Source organism: Salmo salar, chromosome ssa26 (assembly GCF_905237065.1).
Source record: "Salmo salar chromosome ssa26, Ssal_v3.1, whole genome shotgun sequence".
NCBI lineage: Eukaryota > Metazoa > Chordata > Actinopteri > Salmoniformes > Salmonidae > Salmo > Salmo salar.
The window spans coordinates 20744671-20768403 of NC_059467.1; the positions used below are offsets into that span (position 1 = coordinate 20744671).

Below are 23733 nucleotides of genomic sequence, written 5' to 3' on the forward strand. Positions count from 1 at the left end.
TAAGAGCAGTTGGAGGCCACGGAAAGAGTTGTATGACATTGAAGCTCGTTTGGAGGTTTGTTAACACAGTGTCCAAAGAAGGGCCAGATGTATACAGAATGGTGTCTTCTGCATAGAGGTGGATCAGAGAATCACCAGCAGCAACAGCGACATCGTTGATATATACAGAGAAAAGAGTCAGCCCGAGAGTTGAACCCTGTGGCACCCCCATAGACTGCCAGAGGTCCGGACAACAAGCACTCCGATTTGACACACTAAACTCTATCAGAGAAGTAGTTGGTAAACCATGCGTGGCAGTCATTTGAGAAACCAAGGCTATTGAGTCTGCCGATAAGAATGCGGTGATTGACAGAGTCGAAAGCCTTGGCCAGGTCGACGAAAACGGCTGCACAGTACTGTCTTTTATCTATGGCGGTTATGATATCATTTAGGACCTTGAGCGTGGCTGAGGTGCACCCATGACCAGCTCGGAAACCAGATTGCATAGTGGAGAATGTACGGTGGGATTCGAAATGGTCGGTGATCTGTTTGTTAACTTGGCTTTTGAAGACTTTGGAAAGGCAGGGCAGGATGGATATAGGTCTGTAACAGTTTGGGTCTAGAGTGTCTCCCCCTTTGAAGAGGGGGATGACCGCGGCAGGATCTCAGACGATACGAAAGAGGTTGAACAGGCTAGTAATAGGGGTTGCAACAATTTCGGTGGATCATTTTAGAGAGAGAGGGTTCAGATTGTCAAGCCCAACTGGTTTGTACGGGTCCAGGTTTTGCAGCTCTTTCAGAACATCTGCTATCTGGATTTGGGTGAAGGAGAAGTGCGGGGTGGGGGCTTGGGCAAGTTGCTGTGGGGGGTGCAGAGCTGTTGGTAGTGGTAGCCAGGTGGAAAGCATGGCCAGCCGTAGAAAAATGCTTATTGAAATTCTCGATTATCGTAGATTTATCGGTGGTGACAGTGTTTCCCAGCCTCAGTGCAGTGGGCAGCTGGGAGGAGGTGCTCTTATTCTCCATGGACTTTACGGTGTCCCAGAACTTTTTGGAATTAGTGCTACAGGATGCAAATTTCTGTTTGAAAAAGCTAGCCTTAGCTTTCCTAACTGACTATGTATATTGGTTCCTGACTTCCCTGAAAAGTTGCATATCGCGGGGACTATTCGATGCTACCGCAGTACGCCACAGGATGTTTTTGTGCTGGCCAAGGGCAGTCCAGTCTGGAGTGAACGAAGGGCTGTATCTGTTCTTAGTTCAACATTTTTTGAATGGGGCATGCTTATTTAAGATGGTGAGGAAAGCACTTTTTTAAAGAACAACCAGGCATCCTCTACTGACAGGATGAGGTCAATATCTTTCCAGGATACCCGGGCCAGGTCGATTAGAAAGGCCTGCTCGCAGAAGTGTTTTAGGGAGCGTTTGACAGTGAAGAGGGCTGGTCGTTTGACTGCGGACACATTTCGGACGCAGGCAATGAGGCAGTGATCGCTGAGATCCTGGTTGAAGACAGCTGAGGTGTATTTTGAGGGCAGGATGGTATCTATGAGGGTGCCCATGTTTATGGATTTAGGGTTGTACCTGGTAGGTTCCTTGTTAATTTGTGTGAGATTGAGGGCATCTGTCTTAGATTGTAGGATGGCTGGAGTCTAACAAGCGGCAACAGTGAGAGACTTATTTCTGGAAAGGTGGATTTTTAAAAGTAGATGCTCGAACTGTTTGGGCACAGACCTGGATAGTATGACAGAACTCTGCAGGCTATCTGCAGTAGATTGTAACTTCGCCCCGTTTGGCAGTTGTATCTTGACAGAAAATGTTGTAGTTGGGGATGGAAATTTCAGAATTTTTGGTGGCCTTCCTAAGCCAGGATTCTGACACGGCTAGGACATCAGGGTTGGCGGAGTGTGCTAAAGCAGTGAGTAAAACAAATTTAGGGGGGAGGCTTCTGATGTTAACCTGTTAGGGCTAGGGGGCAGTATTGACACGGCTGGATAAAAAACATACCCGATTTAATCTGGTTACCACTCCTACCCAGTAACTAGAATATGCATATACTTATTACATATGGATAGAAAACACCCTAAAGTTTCTAAAACTGTTTGAATGGTGTCTGTGAGTATAACAGAACTCAAATGGCAGGTCAAAACCTGAGAGATTCCTTTACAGGAAGTGGCCTGTCTGACCATTTCTTGAACTTCTTTTCCATCTCTATCTTTTACTAAGGATCTCTGCTCTAACGTGACACTTCCTACGTCGTCCATAGGCGCTCAGAGCCCGGGAAAAAACAGAATGTCGTCATCCCAGCCCCAGGCTGAAACACATTATTGCCTTTCTCAAGTGGCCGATCAAGGGACACTGGGCTTAGGCGCGTGACCCGACCGCCCCCGCCTTTGTGATTTTTTCCTCTGTTTGCTGAAAAGGAGATTCCCTGTCGGAATATTATCGCTTTTCTACGAGAAAAATGGCGTAAAAATTGATTTTAAACAGCGGTTGACATGCTTCGAAGTACGGTAATGGAATATTTAGAATTTTATTGTCACGAATTGCGCCATGCGCGCGACACTTCTTTACCATTTCGGATAGTGTCTGGAACGCACGAACAAAACGCCGCTATTCGGATATAACGATGGATTATTTTGGACCAAACCAACATTTGTTATTGAAGTAGCAGTCCTGGGAGTGCATTCTGACGAAGACAACAAAAGGTAATCAAACTTTTATAATAGTAAATATGATTATGGTGAGTGCTAAACTTGCCGGGTGTCTAAATAGCGAGCCCGTGATGCCTGGGCTATGTACTTAGAATATTGCAAAATGTGCTTTCACCAAAAAGCTATTTTAAAATCGAGGAGGTCTGTAGCTCTAATTCTTAAAATAATTGTTATGCTTTTTGTGAACGTTTATCGTGAGTAATTTAGTAAAATGTTAGCGAATTCCCCGGAAGTTTGCTAGTATGAACTAGTATGCTAGTTCTGAACGTCACATGCTAATGTAAAAAGCTGGTTTTTGATATAAATATGAACTTGATTGAACAAAACATGCATGTATTGTATAACATAATGTCCTAGGGTTGTCATCTGATGAAGATCATCAAAGGTGAGTGCTGCATTTAGCTGTCTTCTGGGTTTTGGTGACATTATATGCTGGCTTGAAAAATGGGTGTCTGATTATTTCTGGCTTGGTACTCTGCTGACATAATCTAATGTTTTGCTTTCGTTGTAAAGCCTTTTTGAAATCGGACAGTGTGGTTAGATTAACGAGAGTCTTGTCTTTAAATAGCTGTAAAATAGTCATATGTTTGAGAAATTGAAGTAATAGGATTTTTAAGGTTTTGAAAATCGCGCCACAGGCTTCACGTGGCTGTTACGTAGGTGGGACGAATTCGTCCCGCCTAGCCCAGAGAGGTTAACATGCATGAAACCAAGGCTTTTACGGTTACAGTAGTCAACAAATGAGTTCGCCTGGGGAATAGGTGTGATGCTGGGGGCTACAGGGCCTGGGTTAACCTCTACATCACCAGAGGAAAAGAGGAGGAGTAGAATAAGGGTACGGCTAAAGGCTATAAGAACTGGTCGTCTAGTGCGTTGGGAACAGAGAATGAAAAGGGCAGATTTCTGGGCGTGGTAGAATAGATTCAGGGCATAATGTACAGACAAGAGTATGGTAGGATGTGAGTACAGTGGGGGTAAACTTAGGCATTGAGTGACGATGAGAGCTTGCATCTCTGGAGACACCAGCTAAGACAGGTGAGGTCTCCCCATGTGTGGGGCGTGTGATAAAAGAGCTATCTAAGGCATGTTGAGCTGGACTAGGAGCTCTACAGTGAAATAAAACAATAACTAACCGAAACAGCAGAAGACACTGCTTGTTCACTGCTCGATCCACACAGCAGACATTGTGGGCTAGGTTAGGAATGCTGTGTTTCACGTGTAGCTCCTACATTTTTCATGGCGTCATTATGTCATGTACCTAGGTTATATAAGTATGCACGTCAGCTTTGACATCGGTTTTGCACATCGGCATTAAACTAGACATTGGGCCGATGTCGATGTTGGAATTTTTAGCTAATGTCGTCCGATTCCGATATCTTCACCGATATATCGTGCATCCCTAATTGATACACAATCCAAAGTGCATTTTAATAACTTTCACCATGCTCAAATGGATATTCAATGTCTGCTTTTTTTTATTTTTACCAATCTACTAATAGGTGCCCTTTGCGAGGCATTGGACAACCTCCCTGGTCTTTGTGGTTAAATCTGTGTTTGAAATTCAATGCTTGATTGAGGGACCTTGCAGATAGTTGTATGTGTGTGGTACAGAGATAAAGTAGTCGTTCAAAAATCATGTTTAACACTGTTATTGCACACAGTTGGTTCATGCAACTTATTATGTGACTTGTTAAGCGAATGTTTACTCCTGTACTTATTTAGGCTTGCCATAACAGAGGTTGAATACTTATTGACATTTCAGGTTTTCATTTTTAATTAATAAACAAACCTTTCTAAAAACGTAATTCTACTTTTACTTTATGGGGTATTGTGTGTAGGCCAGTGACCCAAAAATATCAATTTAATTCATATTTAAATTCAAGCTGTAACTCAACCAAATGAGGAAAAGGTCCAGGGGTGTGAATACTTTCTGAAGGCACTGTACATCTCTGGCATTGTGTGTTGTGTTAAATGCAGTTGCTCATCAGTTGGCCTCTGCCTGATAATTGAAGAACCCTGAACTGGAGGTAAATAGGTCATATCCCAAGTCCCATTCTCCCTTGAGTCCCTTTCTCCTCCACCTGTAGCTAATAGCTGTCTGTACTGGGATGGGAGTAGAACCCATCTGCTAGTGAAGTACTGTAAGCTAGTAGAGAGCCAGAGACCAGACCTCTCCATTATGTGTGATCAGATGGGCCTATACATTCATTTTCTCATTTGCCCCTCATAAAGACCAGCAGACTCCACTCTCCTTACTTTACATTAGCCAACTTAGCACTTTGGGGACCAGGCATTTTCATGGACTAAATTAGGTGGTTACCTTGGTCCCAGTCTACTGGAATTCTCATAATTGGAGTGAAGCTGCTTCTATCTGGACTGCAGAAGGGTTTCTGATTAGGTACAGGGGTAAAGAATATTGAATTTCCACTGTCTATATGGCCACATTAACCCAGCTCTCATTAGTGTTGTGTGTTCTTTTCTCTCCTTCTCTGACATAAAAGTCTAGTCAGTTGCCGTTGGGACACTCTGTATTCTCCTAACTAGGAATTATTAGTACTCCCTTTTCTGAGGCTGTGAGGGTATCCGTGTCTGAGTTCTGAGCACTCCTTGGCACAATAATCAGACTTGATCCATATGTGTGCAGAGGATGGGTCTAAACCCCCCTCTGCACTGGCCTTTCATGCCCAGATAAAGGGCTTCCTCTCTGGGCAAATGAGCAGTGCCCAAGCTGTGCCTTCTGGAGATCAGAAGGGAGAATCAGTCCCTGAAATTATATCCAAACCATAGGGCCGTCTTTAATGTTACCAAGTGCTGCCCAGTATAAAACAACATAGATCAAATTGGTCCTCACGCTGATCTCCAAGCTGTCCGTGGGGAAAGTATTATTCATGTATTATGAAGAAAATGGGACAGCAGAAATGACACATGAAGTCATCTAAAGTGACAGTTATTACTGTCAATGAATGGTCTCAGCATAGCTCAACATTCCTTTCCCTAGTATCCTGCTGATTTTGTTTAGATGGAGGTAATCTAGTTTACAACTTTATTTTGAGCAAGCACCTCTGTTATTGACTGTGGTTTGCTATTAATCTAATATGTGCCTAATGTACAGCAGTAGCATTAATGGAAAGCACTTTGTTTTTCTCACTTTCAGTATAAAAACTGCTACAAATACCAGTTAGTTTCCCAATGTATCCTGACGAACTGCATGGCTAGGGCCTGGAAAAACGAGGGAGGACTCTGGGCCCTTGGAACACACAGACAGAGATTTAGGGAGAAAGAGCTGGATGCTCCATGGGACAGCTGTGTGTTCTGCTGCTCTCGTTATCTCCAGCAGGAGAGCAGAGCAGACGGCCCCCAGCGGGCCTACTGGGCCTCTTTCCTCTGGAAACAGAAACCTAACTGGGGAGAGAGGCTGGCTGGCTGGCTGGTTGGCTGTGTTTCTCTGTCTACGCTAAACTGCAATGGTCCCTCAGGATAGCTATGAGACAAACGCTCCAACATTTTCGCAACCAATACAGAACTGAAGAGCGCAGCAGATAAAATGAAGTTGGGCTTCCCTATCCTGAGGAAAACAAGTCTTATTCTCTCCCTGATTTAGTTATCTTCTCCCATTGAGTTGCCAGTCATCTACGTCCTTTTCAGTTATAGCCCTCCAGAGTCTGCTGTTTTTATAACACAGGTTTAATTGGGAGTGGGAGTTTTTCTTCCAACCTGCATAGCTGCTGATGGAAAAGGTTTTTCAAGGAGCTTGCTCTTGACAAACACTGAATTAAAAACCATTCCTTTTCGTCGGCCAGACTCTCTCTGTCTGGTTCAAAGGCGGATGATGTTTAATAGACTCTGCTATGCCCTGACAGCATTTTGTTATATTCCCTCTTACTCCATTTATCCTTCTTTCTCACTGGTTCCTTGATTCTTCAAGCTTTAGTTGTGCCTTTTGCCTAAGAAACTATTCTTTGTTTTTCCCTGACACTAACCAGAGTCCAAGCTCTTATTACTAAAGTCATCATTTGTCTGATTTGAAGGTCAGATGAGGGGAGCAGGGATGTGTCTTTATGATGCTTCGTTCCACCCTGACTCTGTCCATGACGGTGTTCCCCCCAGGAACAGCTCACGGTCTACCATCTGCTCAATGTCTAGAGCTGTGTGTGTGTGTGTGTGTGTGTGTGTGTGTGTGTGTGTGTGTGTGTGTGTGTGTGTGTGTGTGTGTGTGTGTGTGTCCGCATTATGTTCTGTTTGTCAGCTTGCATTGGTCTGTATGTTTTGAGTGTGTTTCTCTCACATGTTGAGCATCGACTTTCTTCCTATTAACTGAATAGAGTTGAGTTGACCACCCTTCCTGACCTAGTCTTTCTCCTCCAGGTGAGAAGGGCACTCTGACCCACGGCTCGGTGGTGGACGGCAGGTTTGAAGGCTTCATCCAGACCCACCAGGGCATGTACTACGTGGAGCCCTCGGAGAGGTACCTCAGAGACAAGGATGTGCCCTACCACTCAGTCATCTACCACGAGGGGGACATCAGTGAGTATACTTGATTCACTGATCTCCTCTGCCAGTCATCCTGCAGGTCTGCTGAAGTAATGGTGCCAACAGCACTAAAATGAGTTCTACCTATCACATTAATGACAGCCATATTTTATAGACTTAAAGGACATGTTCTTTAAGGCTTTTGCTATATTGATTCAGACCATGTTGCCCATACAGTATGACTCTGGGTGTGCGTATAAGTGTTGATCATTTTTTAGGGATATAGCTTTAGAAATTAGGGGTTCATTGTCCTATTCAGCAGTTGGAATACAATTTTGTACCAAATAACACATTTTGTGCAGGCAAAGATTGTTATTATTGGAAGCACAGTGGATGGCTTGTTAACACCACAGTATTGTCAGTGTTATTCGCTTTGAAAAGCCATTTCTTCCATCATGAGCATGAAATGGATTGAATTGGCTGTAGCAGCTCTAAATAGCTGTACCATGGCTGTGCTCTTTTTAATTACAGTTGTGTTCAGCCACTGACAACAGTGACTAATCCATGCTGGCTCGTCTGTCCCAGCTTTTCTCTCTCCACCTCTGCTGCATACACATCCCTCCCTATCATAGAGAACAGTAGGTGTCACACTGTGACATGACAGGGACTTTAGATAGTGACACTGAAAGGCGATTCTCTGCTGTAGGTATTTCTTGAGAGCAGCGATATGGACGATGATGGATGGATGAATGTGTGCCTAAATGGACTGAAGGATGGGGGTGGGACAGGACAGGTTTCTCTAGGCTTGGAGGTAAGGTCTTAAAGGCTGTGGAGTGCATACTGAGCAGAGTGGAGGTCTACGCTTCAAATACAATGCAGAGCTGTCAAAGGAGAGGTCTATCCAAGGGGAGTTTACATTGAGCATTTAGCCAGGAATAAGGTCAAGGCAAGGTCATGTCAGATAAACTGTGGAATGAGTCTGAGCCAGAGGAAGAGGAGCTGAGGAAGATTGCACTGGGACACTGTGGCAAGACACACACACACACACACACACACACACACACACAGGGTTAGGGTTAGGCTGAGCCCTAATGATTGATGCGGAGTCAGGATGAGACGCCAATCCCAGTGCCAGGGAGTGGGTCGTCTTCCTTAGCAACCAGCCCACCAATTCTAGGTCGATCTGAGGTGTGGGTGTGGGCTAAGCTCCAGAGACCACTGACCCCACTCTCATCCCAGTACAGGCCAGAGAGCAGCCCCCTCAGGCAGGCAGGGAGGAAGCAGCGTGGAGGCCCACCCTGTGTTACTTGGCCCTCTTTTCCTCAGATGGGTCTGATTCACAGCCAGCCTGCCTGTTGACACACAGGCACAACCAGCCCAGCATGAGCCTGCAATCAGAGAACCTTTCTCTCACGCTTCTTCTCCACAATGTTGGCCTACTCTCTCTTTCTCCTTTCCCTTTTCATTTTCTATGTATGTATGAGGTGTCAAGAAAGCTCTCACCCTCTATTCTTCCTCCCATCCCTCTCTCTTTCTGTCTTTTTATCTGAGGGTGTGAACAGAGCCTTTCTGTTCCTCTTCCCTTTCTCTGTCTCTCAGTGTCATCCAATAACAGGCTGTCATCTGAACCCCTCAATAGTACTGCAGGGCTTGGCGACTGCCACAGTACCGGATTTGAGGTAGTTATGACCTACCTATTATTTGTGCTCTTCACATTTTTCTTCTTCTTTCCTTAGCAGATCATATTGCCTGAGACATTACATGAAGGGCCCCATTTCATATTTTTTCCTTCACTACTCTATGAAGCGAATGCCGATGCCCCAAACAGAGATTTTCTGTCAAGTCATGCTGCCGTGTGAAGTCCGGTCATAGCACTGATGGCAGCTCTCCTATAAAGATACTCTTACCTCATTTGTGCCACAAGGTACCACTATGGGTTAACATGCTCCACACTGCCTCCTTGTGGTGCATCATATTTATATTTGCATAGCGTGTCATGTTATCAGCAGGACATTAACACATAGTTGAGTCATTTATTAATCTGACTTTGGCTACATTCCTATGACACAATGAAGTATCAAATCCATATTGATACAAGAGGACTGGGTAAAGACAATCTTCCATTAGACCTGTTTGAGAACTTCATTCCATTTACATTTTTGTCATTTAGCAGATTCTCTTACCCAGAGCGACTTACAGAAGCAATTAAGGTTAAGTGCCTTGATCAAGGACACATCGTCAGATTTTTCACCTTGTTTGGTCGGGGATTTGAACCAGCGACCTTTCGGTAACTGGCCCAAAGCTCTAACCGCTAAGCTACCTGCCGCCGCATCCCATTCAGTGTAACATTCAGGTTTCAGCAGTTGTTTTAGTCAAACTGCTGTTCCTGGGAGTGTGTCTTTATCCACTCATTAAACAGTCTCTCCTCACAGATATCCTGTCTGCACTTGTATGTTTTCAGACATCAAAGAGACACTTCAAATGCACTTCAAACAGGTTCATTTTGTGGCGGAGGCTTTTTTCCTTGAAGAAACTGTGGCACCTAATTTTAGAATTCTCTTTCCTGTTGAAGCCGGGGTTGGTGAGAGAGAGGAAGGACAAATGGTGGAGGGATGGAATGAAGAATGAAAAGGCGTGACTGACTCTGTAACTCCCATTTCCGCCAGCTTTCACAACTTTGTCTTTCTTCGCTTCTCGTTTGCAAAGGCCTTTTGATTAGCATCTGAATGAGAGGGCATTCACTGCAGGGACAATGGCAGCTTTCTGTTTGGAAATAGAGAACACATTGTCAGGGCAGACCGTTTTGTTGTTCGGCCGGTCCAGTACAGAGCCATTCTCCTCAACTGACAATGGGGGACAGGTTGACCCTGAGCCCACTCTCTCCCCCTCCAACCGGTTGACCTGACTGCCCACTAGTGGCGCTTTGTGGTGACTCATCATATGATATGCAAAGCAGAATGCAAATGAACTGCGGTCAGTCAATAGTGCTGTAAGTACAGCCAGGCTTTAAGGAACACCATCCTGACCCTGCAGCACTTATCTCGACTTTGATTAAAAAAGCGAAATATAAATAAAATAACGTGCCAAAATCATTCCTTTACCACTTTTCTGCCATCGAAGAGTGTGAATTAAAATGTCTGTTTGTCCAAATTTGTCTGAGGAGAGGAGGTTAGGAAGGTTGAGGGAGTGTGAAACGCTGGCTGAGTGTAGTGTTTACTTGTATGTCGCAGAGCTGTGTGTGTGTGCTTTTGTTGGGCCTGAGTTTGTGTTCTTTGGGACTGAGTGTGTTTTCCTCAAGTTTTGAGGCGTATTCGTCGGCACTGTGTGTGTTCATTACGGCGATGCGTGTTCTTTAGGACTGTGTTTGTGTTTGGCTTGTGGCGGTGGCATTTCTGCTCCCGTCATGCAGGCTGGTGACCGACAGGTTAATTTGGGAGGTTTAGAACAGCAGCTCTGCTGCGCCGTGTCCTCCCCGCACTGCCAGACTCAACCTGAGGGCTTTGAGGACTAAGTCTCACTCACAATACGTCTAAATGATGCCTATAAGGACTTTGAAGAATAGGACTGTGTACTGAGTGTTATGTCTTTGGAGTCCATTTCATATTATTTATTTTAAAAAATCTTATCTTCTTGTAATATTATTATTTGTATTTTTTTTCCTCCCCAATTTCATGATATTCAATATGTAGTTATGATCTTATCTCATCGCTGCAACTCCCTGAAGGTCGAGTCATACGCCATCCAAACATGACCATCCATGCCACACTGCTTCTTAACACCCGCTCGCTTAACCTGGAAGCCAGCCACACAAATGTGTCGGAGGAAACAACGTTCAACTGAAGTCAGCTTGCAGGCACCTGGCCCACCACAAGGAGTTGCTAGAGCGCGATGAGCCAAACCCTCCCCTAACACAGACTACACTGGGCCAATTGAGTGCCGTCCTATGGGACTCCCGGTCACGGCTGGCTGTGACTCAGCCTGGGATCGAACCCCAGGCTGTAGGGATGCCTCAATACTGCGATGCAGTGGCGTAGACTGCTACACCACTCGGGAAGCCATTTGGAGTCCATTTCTATGCCAGTATGTTGTGGTGGCTCTGGTTGTGATGGATGTAAGAGTGCTGATTGGTGTAGACTAAATGACACGCATACATGTACTGTAATTACATTGTCCTAGTTGTAGGATTGATTGCTTGTGTTTACTGGTGTGTGCTTTTGTTGTGATTAGGGGGCTTTCGCTATTGACTAGAGCAGTGGCATCGACTGTGTGTTGTGTACATTAGGGAAAAGATGCAGTGGAGAGAGGAGACCTTTATTGAAGCGTGCAGTCAGCATTATTGACTCCATCTCACTGCATGTTACTATCTGGGGATAACTTGGGGAGTGAATCATCTCTCTGCTTGGAACTGATCACAGAGCAGTCTGACCTGACCTTGTTTTATTATCAGCACATTGTACAGTAACGGCCTGATTGATTGATGGCATATGCATTCAGTTATTCTGTGTATTCAGGGTTGTTGTATTGCGGTGTATAGGTTAAAACATTCAAAGTGCTGAGTGTGGGATTGTGCTGGCCTGTGTTTTGAAGTCCTGTCTCAGGTATCTGAAGCAGAGTAGGGAGGGCATGTTGCCCAGGGGGGGGAGAGATGGCTCTGTTATCCCAGAGTCCTCATTAGTGACAGACACACACACACACACACACACCGCATCTTCCTCCTCACCCTGCCTGCTCTGTTATGCAGCCCGCTTAGACAGCAACAGAGCTGTCAGGCCTGGTTGACACTGCGCCATTCCCCAGGCCCAGAGAGCCCCGGCTGAGGCCCCTGAGTTCACCTCACTCTGCCCAAACCCAAAACAGCATATCCATATGTTACTCTGCCTACCTCTGTCTCCCGCATAATAAGGGTCAGAAGTTTTCCATGGTCACGTAACCTAACCAGGAAAAAGTAACTTCCTGCCTCCCAGTGTGTCCTCCATACCTGTTCCCAACCCTGCGCCTTCGTCCTGGAACAAATGGCTTTGTTCTGTAGGGACTGACATCAGACAGAGATGGTGAAGTAGTTTGCTGTGAATAGATAAAGCCAACTAGGGAAGAAGTAGAAAGCCCTGTGTTATTCTGTTGACTAAACACACAGCCGTAATTGGAGTTCATTAGCATTCACGCCTGCTGTGAAGGTAAAGAGTGTAGATTACAAAAACCCATTATAAGAGTTTTCAGATTTCCACAGGCAATTATGGCTCTCTGCTAAGAGTTCTGTGTCACTATGGTTTACTCACTTTCATTAGTGTTTCACTGTGCAGTTCTGTGTTCTGCATTGTGATCGCTGAGCTCATTCTACAGGGGAGCTCTGTACTATGGTGAGACTGCTTGTTTATTGACTCATTTATGAACAGGATGGTGATGACAGGGAGGTGATGACAGGGAGGTGATGACAGGATGGTGATGACAGGGAGGGTGCTCTCCAACTTGCTTGCTGGCTGCTCTTCAATGGGTGACATCAGAGCAGAGTCAATAGATTTGAATTGGATGCGTTAATCAAAATGTTCAGTTTTATGAGAAAATTGGATCTGTGCACCTGCTTTAGGCAGACGCCCGTGAACAAACTGTGTTCTTGGTGATCACCATGTTACCTGGGTTGTAAAGTACCCAGCTGTTTTTCTGTTTTTACTGATTTGGTCCCATTGGGAATGCTCCAGCAGCCAGCCAGTCCACAGAGGGACACAGCACCACATGTTGTTCTGGGCAATGGCATTATTTGTCAGCAGAGGGCAAGGACACGGTCACTGCTTAGATGGAGGTTTAAATCTGGACTCTGTGGCAAAATCTGTGGTATCTCAGACCATTCTTTCGCATTGATCTGTGTCAGTAATTGTGAAGGTGTATTGCTGAATACTGGACATTTCTGGATACTGTAGTTTCAAGTAGTAGTGTTGCTCCTTATTGAGTCTGGTGTTTTTCAGAGCCTCTGGCAGAGGAAGGTAGAGGAAAGTCGAGCAGTGAGTGAGTCAGTGACATGTAATTTGGGAGGAAGACTGCTTTGTTACTCTCCAGCCTGGAGAAGGAGACGTCAGCGGTGAACAGAGGCCTATTCTTTCAGTTAGCGTAGACAGTCTGTGTGTTACGCCTTGTTACACACACACACACACACACACACACACACAGACTGTGTTAGGCCTTGTCTCACACACTGAGAGCGAGATATTAACTACCCCTTCTTTCTGTCCTCTTGAACAATGACATATAATGCTCTGAAAGATATCTCAACCCTCAGATGAATGTTGCTGCTAGGAATAGTAAGGTTATCGTACGGGTATGTTTTAGAGGGCCTTGCATAGAGTAGATTAGGTTATACTGGTATGTTTTAGAGGGCCTTGCATAGAGTAGATGAGGTTATACTGGTATGTTTTAGAGGGCCTTGCATAGAGTAGATGAGGTTATACTGGTATGTTTTAGAGGGCCTTGCATAGAGTAGATGAGGTTATACTGGTATGTTTTAGAGGGCCTTGCATAGAGTAGATGAGGTTATACTGGTATGTTTTAGAGGGCCTTGCATAGAGTAGATGAGGTTATACTGGTATGTTTTAGAGGGCCTTGCATAGAGTAGATGAGGTTATACTGGTATGTTTTAGAGGGCCTTGGATAGAGTAGATGAGGTTATACTGGTATGTTTTAGAGGGCCTTGCATAGAGTAGATGAGGTTATACTGGTATGTTTTAGAGGGCCTTGCATAGAGTAGATGAGGTTATACTGGTATGTTTTAGAGGGCCTTGGATAGAGTAGATGAGGTTATACTGGTATGTTTTAGAGGGCCTTGCATAGAGTAGATGAGGTTATACTGGTATGTTTTAGAGGGCCTTGCATAGAGTAGATGAGGTTATACTGGTATGTTTTAGAGGGCCTTGCATAGAGTAGATGAGGTTATACTGGTATGTTTTAGAGGGCCTTGGATAGAGTAGATGAGGTTATACTGGTATGTTTTAGAGGGCCTTGCATAGAGTAGATGAGGTTATACTGGTATGTTTTAGAGGGCCTTGCATAGAGTAGATGAGGTTATACTGGTATGTTTTAGAGGGCCTTGCATAGAGTAGATGAGGTTATACTGGTATGTTTTAGAGGGCCTTGGATAGAGTAGATGAGGTTATACTGGTATGTTTTAGAGGGCCTTGCATAGAGTAGATGAGGTTATACTGGTATGTTTTAGAGGGCCTTGCATAGAGTAGATGAGGTTATACTGGTATGTTTTAGAGGGCCTTGCATAGAGTAGATGAGGTTATACTGGTATGTTTTAGAGGGCCTTGCATAGAGTAGATGAGGTTATACTGGTATGTTTTAGAGGGCCTTGCATAGAGTAGATGAGGTTATACTGGTATGTTTTAGAGGGCCTTGCATAGAGTAGATGAGGTTATACTGGTATGTTTTAGAGGGCCTTGCATAGAGTAGATGAGGTTATACTGGTATGTTTTAGAGGGCCTTGCATAGAGTAGATGAGGTTATACTGGTATGTTTTAGAGGGCCTTGCATAGAGTAGATGAGGTTATACTGGTATGTTTTAGAGGGCCTTGCATAGAGTAGATGAGGTTATACTGGTATGTTTTAGAGGGCCTTGCATAGAGTAGATGAGGTTATACTGGTATGTTTTAGAGGGCCTTGGATAGAGTAGATGAGGTTATACTGGTATGTTTTAGAGGGCCTTGCATAGAGTAGATGAGACCACACTATGGCTGCTATTGTGTACAAACTTTTTCATTACCATTCTAAACAAGTTTAGCCTGAAGCTGAGAGAAGCAATATTACTGGAAATATGGTTGAGCTCATATTGATGGTTTCCTCTTCTCCTCCCAGATTACCCTCATAAGTATGGCTCAGAGGGGGGCTGTGCTGACCACTCAGTGTTTGAAAGGATGAAGAAGTACCAGGCCTCGGCTATGGAGGAGCCTCTCAAGGTGAGCTGATAATACCCCACTGTGAAACCAACCCTATAGCTATACAGCACTCACCAATACTGTACAACAACGTTCTGGACACAGTACTGGAGGACCATACAAACCACCTCACATCTTGCTCCATGGTAAAATAACAGTTAGCATGATAAGGAAACATGGAAGTGATTAAGTCAAACTTGTTATTGGAGCTGTAACGAGAGCCAGATTTATCTTATTGTTCCTGGGTTCTTATCCCTTTCAGCTCTGTGGAACATTGGATGACTGAGTAGAGTGATGTCACAGATCATTTGGCAGGGTGAGGAGTTAGTGTTCTCTCTTCCCAGGGATGAGTCAGACCAGACCAGGGGTGTGTCAGGATATGTTTCCCCATGTTCTGGAAGACCTCCTCCCTTCAGAAGCCAGGGCCCTCTTTCTCCACATTTGAAGACATGGGATTTTTCCCTGACCAAAATGGCAGAAATCCTTACACATTCCTGTTAGTCACCTTCTCATGTCATTTCTTAGACTTGGGCTCTTTTTTTTTTTTTCAATTTCCCACTCTCAATCTATCTCCCCTATCGCTCTTCTTCCAGCTCCGCTCGTTCCACTTCACTCTCCCTCACATCCATCTCTCCCTCCTAGTTGACTAATGGTAGGAGTTCCTCTGGTTGTTGTCTCTGCAGGAGGCCAGCAGTGTGGTGGAGGAAGAGGAGAGGTCCCATGGACATGGTCCGCTGATCCTGAGGAAGAAGAGAGCAGCTCAGATAGAGAAGAACACCTGCCAGCTCTTCATCCAGACTGACCACCTCTTCTTCAAGTACTACGGCACCAGAGAGGCTGTCATCGCACAGGTACTGAGGCTGTAACACACACACTAGGGCTGTCCCAGACTAAAAAAAAATATTGGTTGATCAAGAGTCCTCTGTTCTTTCAACTATTCAATTGGTCTACATTGTAAAAGTGTATTTTTCCATATATAGACACACCCGAAGAGTTTGAATAAAATCAACTATATGCACTGAGCTTGTCTGATGCTTTAAGCTCACTGTTTGATTAAATAAATAAGACACACAAATGACTCAAGAAGGGAGCCCGATGGCCATGCTCTGTTAAAATGAAATGACAGCGGGAGCCTGTGTGACTGGTGCGTCTTGTCTCGCTCTCCTCCCTGCTGCTGCGAACAGGCACCACAGCACAGCAAGTGTTTATCGCCGTTGTCTGTGCTGAAGCTGCAACATAATTACAGCCATTTCCTGTCTTACTTGTTTCTGACTGAGGTTCTGTAACTGAAATACCTAATTTGTTTAGGAAAAACATCTCTTTACGTAAAACATATATGCAGGGCATGCACTTGACCAGTAGGGTCTGACCTATAACCTATCATAATCACATCAATATATTGGTTATAACAAACTCTGAACACCATAACACGTGACAGCAAAATGGATGAAGAGAACGTGAAAAATAAACCTGAAATGGGGGGATGTTTACTGGTTGCGTAAGAGGGAAAAGGAAAGTCAGATGTGTGAAGACATTTGACTTAGTCGTGGAAACTATTGAAGATAAAGGAGGATATAGGAGCAAGCTCTGAATGAGTATTGTGTAGCAAACAGGTGCAGTTGGAGTACAATATTATACACTGCTCAAAAAATAAAGGGAACACTTAAACAACACATCCTAGATCTCAATGAAAGAAATCATCTTATTAATTACTTTTTTCTTTACATAGTTGAATGTGCTGACAACAAAATCACACAAAAATAATCAATGGAAATCCAATTTATCAACCCATGGAGGTCTGGATTTGGAGTCACACTCAAAATTAAAGTGGAAAACCACACTACAGGCTGATCCAACTTTGATGTAATGTCCTTAAAACAAGTCAAAATGAGGCTCAGTAGTGTGTGTGGCCTCCACGTGCCTGTATGACCTCCCTACAACGCCTGGGCATGCTCCTGATGGGGTTGCGGATGGTCTCCTGAGGGATCTCCTCCCAGACCTGGACTAAAGCATCTGCCAACTCCTGGACAGTCTGTGGTGCAACGTGGCGTTGGTGGATGGAGCGAGACATGATGTCCCAGATGTGCTCAATTGGATTCAGGTCTGGGGAACGGGCGGGCCAGTCCATAGCATTAATGCCTTCCTCTTGCAGGAACTGCTGACACACTCCAGCCACATGAGGTCTAGCATTGTCTTGCATTAGGAGGAACCCAGGGCCAACCGTACCAGCATATGGTCTCACAAGGGGTCTGAGGATCTCATCTCGGTACCTAATGGCAGTCAGGCTACCTCTGGCGAGCACATGGAGGGCTGTGCGGCCCCCCAAAGAAATGCCACCCCACACCATGACTGACCCACCGCCAAACCGGTCATGCTGGAGGATGTTGCAGGCAGCAGAACGTTCTCCACGGCGTCGCCAGACTCTGTCACGTGCTCAGTGTGAACCTGCTTTCATCTGTGAAGAGCACAGGGCGCCAGTGGCGAATTTGCCAATCTTGGTGTTCTCTGGCAAATGCCAAACGTCCTGCACGGTGTTGGGCTGTAAGCACAACCCCCACCTGTGGACGTCGGGCCCTCATACCACCCTCGTGGAGTCTGTTTCTGACCGTTTGAGCAGACACATGCACATTTGTGGCCTGCTGGAGGTCATTTTGCAGGGCTCTGGCAGTGCTCCTCCTGCTCCTCCTTGCACAAAGGCGGAGGTAGCGGTTCTGCTGCTGGGTTGTTGCCCTCCTACGGCCTCCTCCACGTCTCCTGATGTACTGGCCTGTCTCCTGGTAGCGCCTCCATGCTCTGGACACTACGCTGACAGACACAGCAAACCTTCTTGCCACAGCTCGCATTGATGTGCCATCCTGGATGAGCTGCACTACCTGAGCCACTTGTGTGGGTTGTAGACTACGTCTCATGCTACCACTAGAGTGAAAGCACCGCCAGCATTCAAAAGTGACCAAAACATCAGCCAGGAAGCATAGGAACTGAGAAGTGGTCTGTGGTTACTACCTGCAGAACCACTCCTTTATTGGGGGTGTCTTGCTTGTTGCCTATAATTTCCACCTGTTGTCTATTCCATTTGCACAACAGCATGTGAAATGTATTGTCAATCAGTGTTGCTTCCTAAGTGGACAGTTTGATTTCACAGAAGTGTGATCGACTTGGAGTTACATTGTGTTGTTTAAGTGTTCCCTTTATTTTTTTGAGCAGTATATTTTTTTCCTGCCCATTTGGAAGTGTAAACAACACTATATAAAATAAAACAGACTCTGGTATTACTTATAACGAAAAAAAAATTGCAAAGCCTTTATTACAGCATAGCAAAGATTGAAAAACAGCCGAATTTGTGAAATTGCTTTATACGACATTTTGCAGTTGCGTGAGGCTTGGTGCTCACGCAATCAGTAGACTATTAAACAAACACTGAAACTGTCAACAGAAGCAGGATCTGTCTTATTTCTGAAGATGTACATGGACGATTTCTAAAGCCATGCACGTTTAACAGTTAGGTTATTGGTTATAGACCTAATTAAGCTGATTCCCTGTTTCCTCACTCCGCTACTGCCTCTGCCGCATTGTTGTCAACACCATTATTATGCACATAGCAACATTATTATTATTATTATTATTATTTTATTTTCTTCACCTTTATTTAACCAGGTAGGCCAGTTGAGAACAAGTTCTCAGTTACAACTGCGACCTGGCCAAGATAAAGCAAAGCAGTGCGACACCAACAAGAACACAGAGTTACACATGGAATAAACAAACATACAGTCAATAATACAATAGAAAAAAAGTCTCTATACAGTGTGTGCAAATGAGGTAGGATAAGGGAGGTAAGGCAATAAATAGGCCATAGTGGCGAAATAATAATTACAATTTAGCAATTAAACACTGGAATGATAGATGTGCAGAAGATGCGTGTGCAAGTACATACTGGGGTGCAAAGGAGCAAAATAAATAACAGTATGGGGATGAGGTAGTTGGATGGGCTATTTACAGATGAGCTATGTACAGGTGCAGTGATCTGTGAGCTGCTCTGACAGCTGGTGCTTAAAGCTAGTGAGGGAGATATGAGTCTCCAGCTTCAGTGATTTTTGCAGTTCGTTCCAGTCATTGGCAGCAGAGAACTGGAAGGAAAGGCGGCCAAAGGAGGAACTGGCTTTAGGGAAAGGCACCAATTCAACGGCTCACTGAAGATTAAGTTTCAGAACCGTGGACAGGGCCCGCTATCCATCGCGGGAGAAAGCACATTTATATAATATTATTTTATTTATCAGTGTTGCGCCATTATTCTTAAATAGTATAGCCTTTTTACAATTTCAGTAGCACGTCTTAGAGGGATGGACTGTGCCATCCCAGTGGCTTCCGCAATGGATTAGTCCACTGAGACCGGTGCGAATCAGACCGGTGTCTTGTGCACCATTTAATTATTTTTATCAATTTGCAACTGCTCGACTAATGAAATCTCGGTCAACCAACAGCCTATCGACCAAACAATTGACTAAATGGTGTCAGCCCTAATACACACACTCTGAGTCATTCAGCAGGGGAAAACCAGGGTCTGCCCTTTAATTCCGCCAGGAGAAATGGATTACAAACAGAATAGTGTTTGTCTGTGGGTCTGATCAGTTGTTGTTGTTGTTGGCTTCCTTCAGCCAGCCTGCCCAGCATCGCAGACTTGTTCCTCCTGACTGAGTTCTATAGCCTAACAAATCAGATGCAGAGGAAATGCTGCCTTTCACTGGGGTCCAGTTAAAGGAGAGACTAGCTGATTAAAATGTCATTTCTGTGGACACTCACTCTCTCCATAGGTGAGATAAAAAAAGGTTCAGTGTGATGAAGTAAATGGGTTCGTTAGGATTGTGGTTTAGCTCTGAGACTAGAGGCTTGTTTATAGGATGGGCTGGACAGTGTGGAGCAAATCTTCAACAGATTGATTTCAATAGGCTGAATGCAGTGATTCTGTAGTTAGAGATATTATTCATGTGTTCATTGGTGGGGTAACAGACATGTCATGTCTTTAATGTAATGCTATGATTTATCTGATGTTCTCTCTGCAGTGCAGTTGTTCCACACTTCTCATCATCTAATGGTGACTGTTTTATTCTCTAGATCTCCAGCCATGTAAAGGCCATTGACTCTATCTACCAGGGTACTGACTTCCTGGGCATCCGCAACATCAGCTTCATGGTCAAAAGGATCAGGGTGAGTTTGTGTTCACGCTTGGGGGTTTGGGGGTGTGTGGGTGGTGAGCACCACTATTTGCCTCACTCATCAGTATTCCACCACACTCCAAGACCTAATAAATCCTTAAAATCCTCAGGTGAACACCAGCTGCCATTTAAAGTAGGGAGCTCTGGGCCCCATTCCAAAATCAATTCAAAACAACTCTCACAAAAGGTTTCTCTGGGGCCAAAGAGCTGGCAACTTTTTAAGTAGAATGATTTCTCTATCTGTCTAAAGCCTTTTCCCACTCTCTCTTCAAACAAACATTAGCATAGTTACCTTTAGCAATGATTATAGTGATGTAGATACAGTGGCCTTTGTTTGAAGTCTCTTCTCCAATACCCCAGGGACCTGTTACTGTAGGCCCTCCTAACAATGCTCCCGTCTGTTCCCCTATCGTGTGTGTGTGTGTGTGTGTGTGTGTGTGTGTGTGTGTGTGTGTGTGTTACTGAGGGTTTCAGTTAGCCGGTAATAGCCTGCTTTTAGCCCAATTTCTTTTTTTGAAAGCCGATAAATAAAATTGCCGCTGGTCAATTGTCCGGGAGAAGGACAAAAAATCCCTTTTGTGAAATAATGCTTTTTAGCCTATTAATTTATGTTAATACCAGTAGATGTAAATACATTTATCGGTCTATACGTTAATTTGCTTAATTTAGTGGAATTTAATTGGCACTTGTGCACAGTATATTTCGTTTTTTAGGCATATCTTATTTATCACACGCCTACAGCATACAGATACAGAGCCTTTGAGTGGAAAATCTGTCAGAGCGCGAGAGCTGCTGCTACAGCATCTCAAACAGCAAATGCATAGGCTCTTCATCAGCGCATCACACACCACTTTGCAATGAGCTGGAGGCAGTATGCATTTTGAAAACATATACTTAATTGTTTGAAACCTGAACGTTTTAATACATATGAGGCATGTCTTACCTTGCAGCACAGAAAAAAAAAAAAAAAAAAATGTATGAAATGTATGCATTCACTACTGTAAGTCGCTCTGGATAAGAGCGTCTGCTAAATGACTAAAATGTAAAAAAAAAAAAAAATGTTAAAAAATCTCCCGTCTTTCTAACGGATATTTTTATCTCTGTCACATGAAACTGGTGAGCTTTTTCCTGCTTATTGCATTATGGAAGGAACATTCACACTCAGCCTACTGCCTTGTGCGCATTGCTGCGTTTTATAATGTAAATAAAAACGTTTCTCAACATTTTAAGCTAAACGTTCTAATCTGTTGCATCAGACTCATTGCTTTTTCTTTTTATTCTCTGTCCCAGAATCTGTTTGGAATAGGCTATTTCTTTCTTGACAAGCTGACCAACAGAATAGGTAACCTTTTCTACTATGGGGGATAGTAGGTTTACAAAAGCTAGGGATTCTGCTGTTCGTCACTGGTCTTGTTGGCTGAGGAACAGGACACGTTATTCTAACATCAGAATTCAGTAAGGAGGAACGCACATTGTTGCATTCTTGACTTGCATGTTCTGTTAATATAAATTACCATAATCTAAATGTCATTTCTGTCATTCTGAGCACCGTGGGTGGACACACTTATCAGGTTACTCACCCAATGCGTATGGGTCCGGTAGATTTCTCAAATGTCTGATAAATGAAAATGCTGCTGGTCAAATGTCCGGTGCAACATTTTCCAAATGGAAACCCTGGTGTGTGTGCGTGTGCGTACGTGCGTGTACATAAGCATGTATGTGTGATTACCTACTCATGACCTATTCAATGAGCCCATTCTTCTACATCTTCAGATAAACACGACCAGTGATGAGCGGGACACCACCAATCCATTCCGCTTTGCTAACATCGGGGTGGAGAAGTTCCTGGAGCTCAACTCAGAACAGAACCATGATGACTATTGCCTGGCCTACGTCTTCAGCGACAGGGACTTTGACGACGGGGTGCTGGGCCTGGCCTGGGTCGGAGCTCCTGCAGGTACACACACACCAATTGAACTTGTGTACTGCACTCATTTGTATAAAGGAATTCAGTGGAGAATTTAAAAAAGAAAACTGAGAATAGTGGACATTTTATGCCTACTTAAAGAGTAGGAAGGTATAGCATCCAAGAAGTCACCCAAGTGTCCAGTGGTCTGTGAGAGACTCCCTGTCTGCAGTATCTCTAATAGGATCGCTCCATTGTAAAGAGCACAGGAAGCAAAAGCTGTGCTGCAGGTTCCCTGCTCTGCCCTCTGAGTACCTGCAATCTTCTGATGTTTATCAGAACGCTCAATGAACCTCAGCATCCCAGCACACGCCCTCTGATACGCTGCTCCATCTGTCACTGCAATATCCCTACTTTCTCTCTTTCTCCCCCCACCTCTCTCTCGTTCCACCGCAATATCCCTACTTTCTCTCTTTCTCCCCCCACCTCTCTCTCGTTCCACCGCAATATCCCTACTTTCTCTCTTTCTCCCCCCACCTCTCTCTCGTTCCACCGCAATATCCCTACTTTCTCTCTTTCTCCCCCCACCTCTCTCTCGTTCCACCGCAATATCCCTACTTTCTCTCTTTCTCCCCCACCTCTCTCTCGTTCCACCGCAATATCCCTACTTTCTCTCTTTCTCCCCCACCTCTCTCTCGTTCCACCGCAATATCCCTACTTTCTCTCTTTCTCCCCCCACCTCTCTCTCGTTCCACCGCAATATCCCTACTTTCTCTCTTTCTCCCCCACCTCTCTCTCGTTCCACCGCAATATCCCTACTTTCTCTCTTTCTCCCCCACCTCTCTCTCGTTCCACCGCAATATCCCTACTTTCTCTCTTTCTCCCCCACCTCTCTCTCGTTCCACCGCAATATCCCTACTTTCTCTCTTTCTCCCCCCACCTCTCTCTCGTTCCACCGCAATATCCCTACTTTCTCCCCCCACCTCTCTCTCGTTCCACCGCAATATCCCTACTTTCTCCCCCACCTCTCTCTCGTTCCACCGCAATATCTCTTTCTCCCCCCACCTCTCTCTCGTTCCACCGCAATATCTCTCTTTCTCCCCCCACCTCTCTCTCGTTCCACCGCAATATCCCTACTTTCTCTCTTTCTCCCCCCACCTCTCTCTCGTTCCACCAGCATGTTTGTCATTTAATTTTCAAGGCCGAGGAGGACTGGATTTGCTAAGGCATCGTCTCCACGCTGTTTCCACTTGAAGTGCATTTTTAAGTTGTTGAATTTTTGCCTACTCAGCATGTTTTGTGATTTCCGCTTTCTCTTTCCATGGGTGTTTGTCAAAACTGCAGCGTTCTCCAAACAAGGTTCACTCAAGGACAAAGGAGCGACATACAGAGTCCTTCTCCTGAAGGAAGTTCTTAGACGTTTGTAGAATGTGAAACAGTCCATGGAGATGATCACACCTCTTTCTATAGCCTGCAGCTGGGTCTCCCTCTGGTCTCCACCAACCCCATAGTGTCAGTCAGTCAGTAGTGTG

The 23733-nt window shown here is 44.7% G+C and overlaps 1 protein-coding gene across 1 annotated transcript in view; it reads left to right on the forward strand.

Moving 5' to 3' along the window:
• LOC106587342 (disintegrin and metalloproteinase domain-containing protein 10) overlaps positions 1–23733 on the forward strand; it is a 105194-nt gene that overhangs the window by 72229 nt on the left and 9232 nt on the right. Inside the window, exons 4-8 of the mRNA XM_014175660.2 lie at positions 7059–7217; positions 15006–15106; positions 15769–15936; positions 20195–20287; positions 22069–22252. Coding sequence (XP_014031135.1) covers positions 7059–7217; positions 15006–15106; positions 15769–15936; positions 20195–20287; positions 22069–22252 — 705 coding nt within the window. The remainder of the gene's footprint in view (positions 1–7058; positions 7218–15005; positions 15107–15768; positions 15937–20194; positions 20288–22068; positions 22253–23733) is intronic.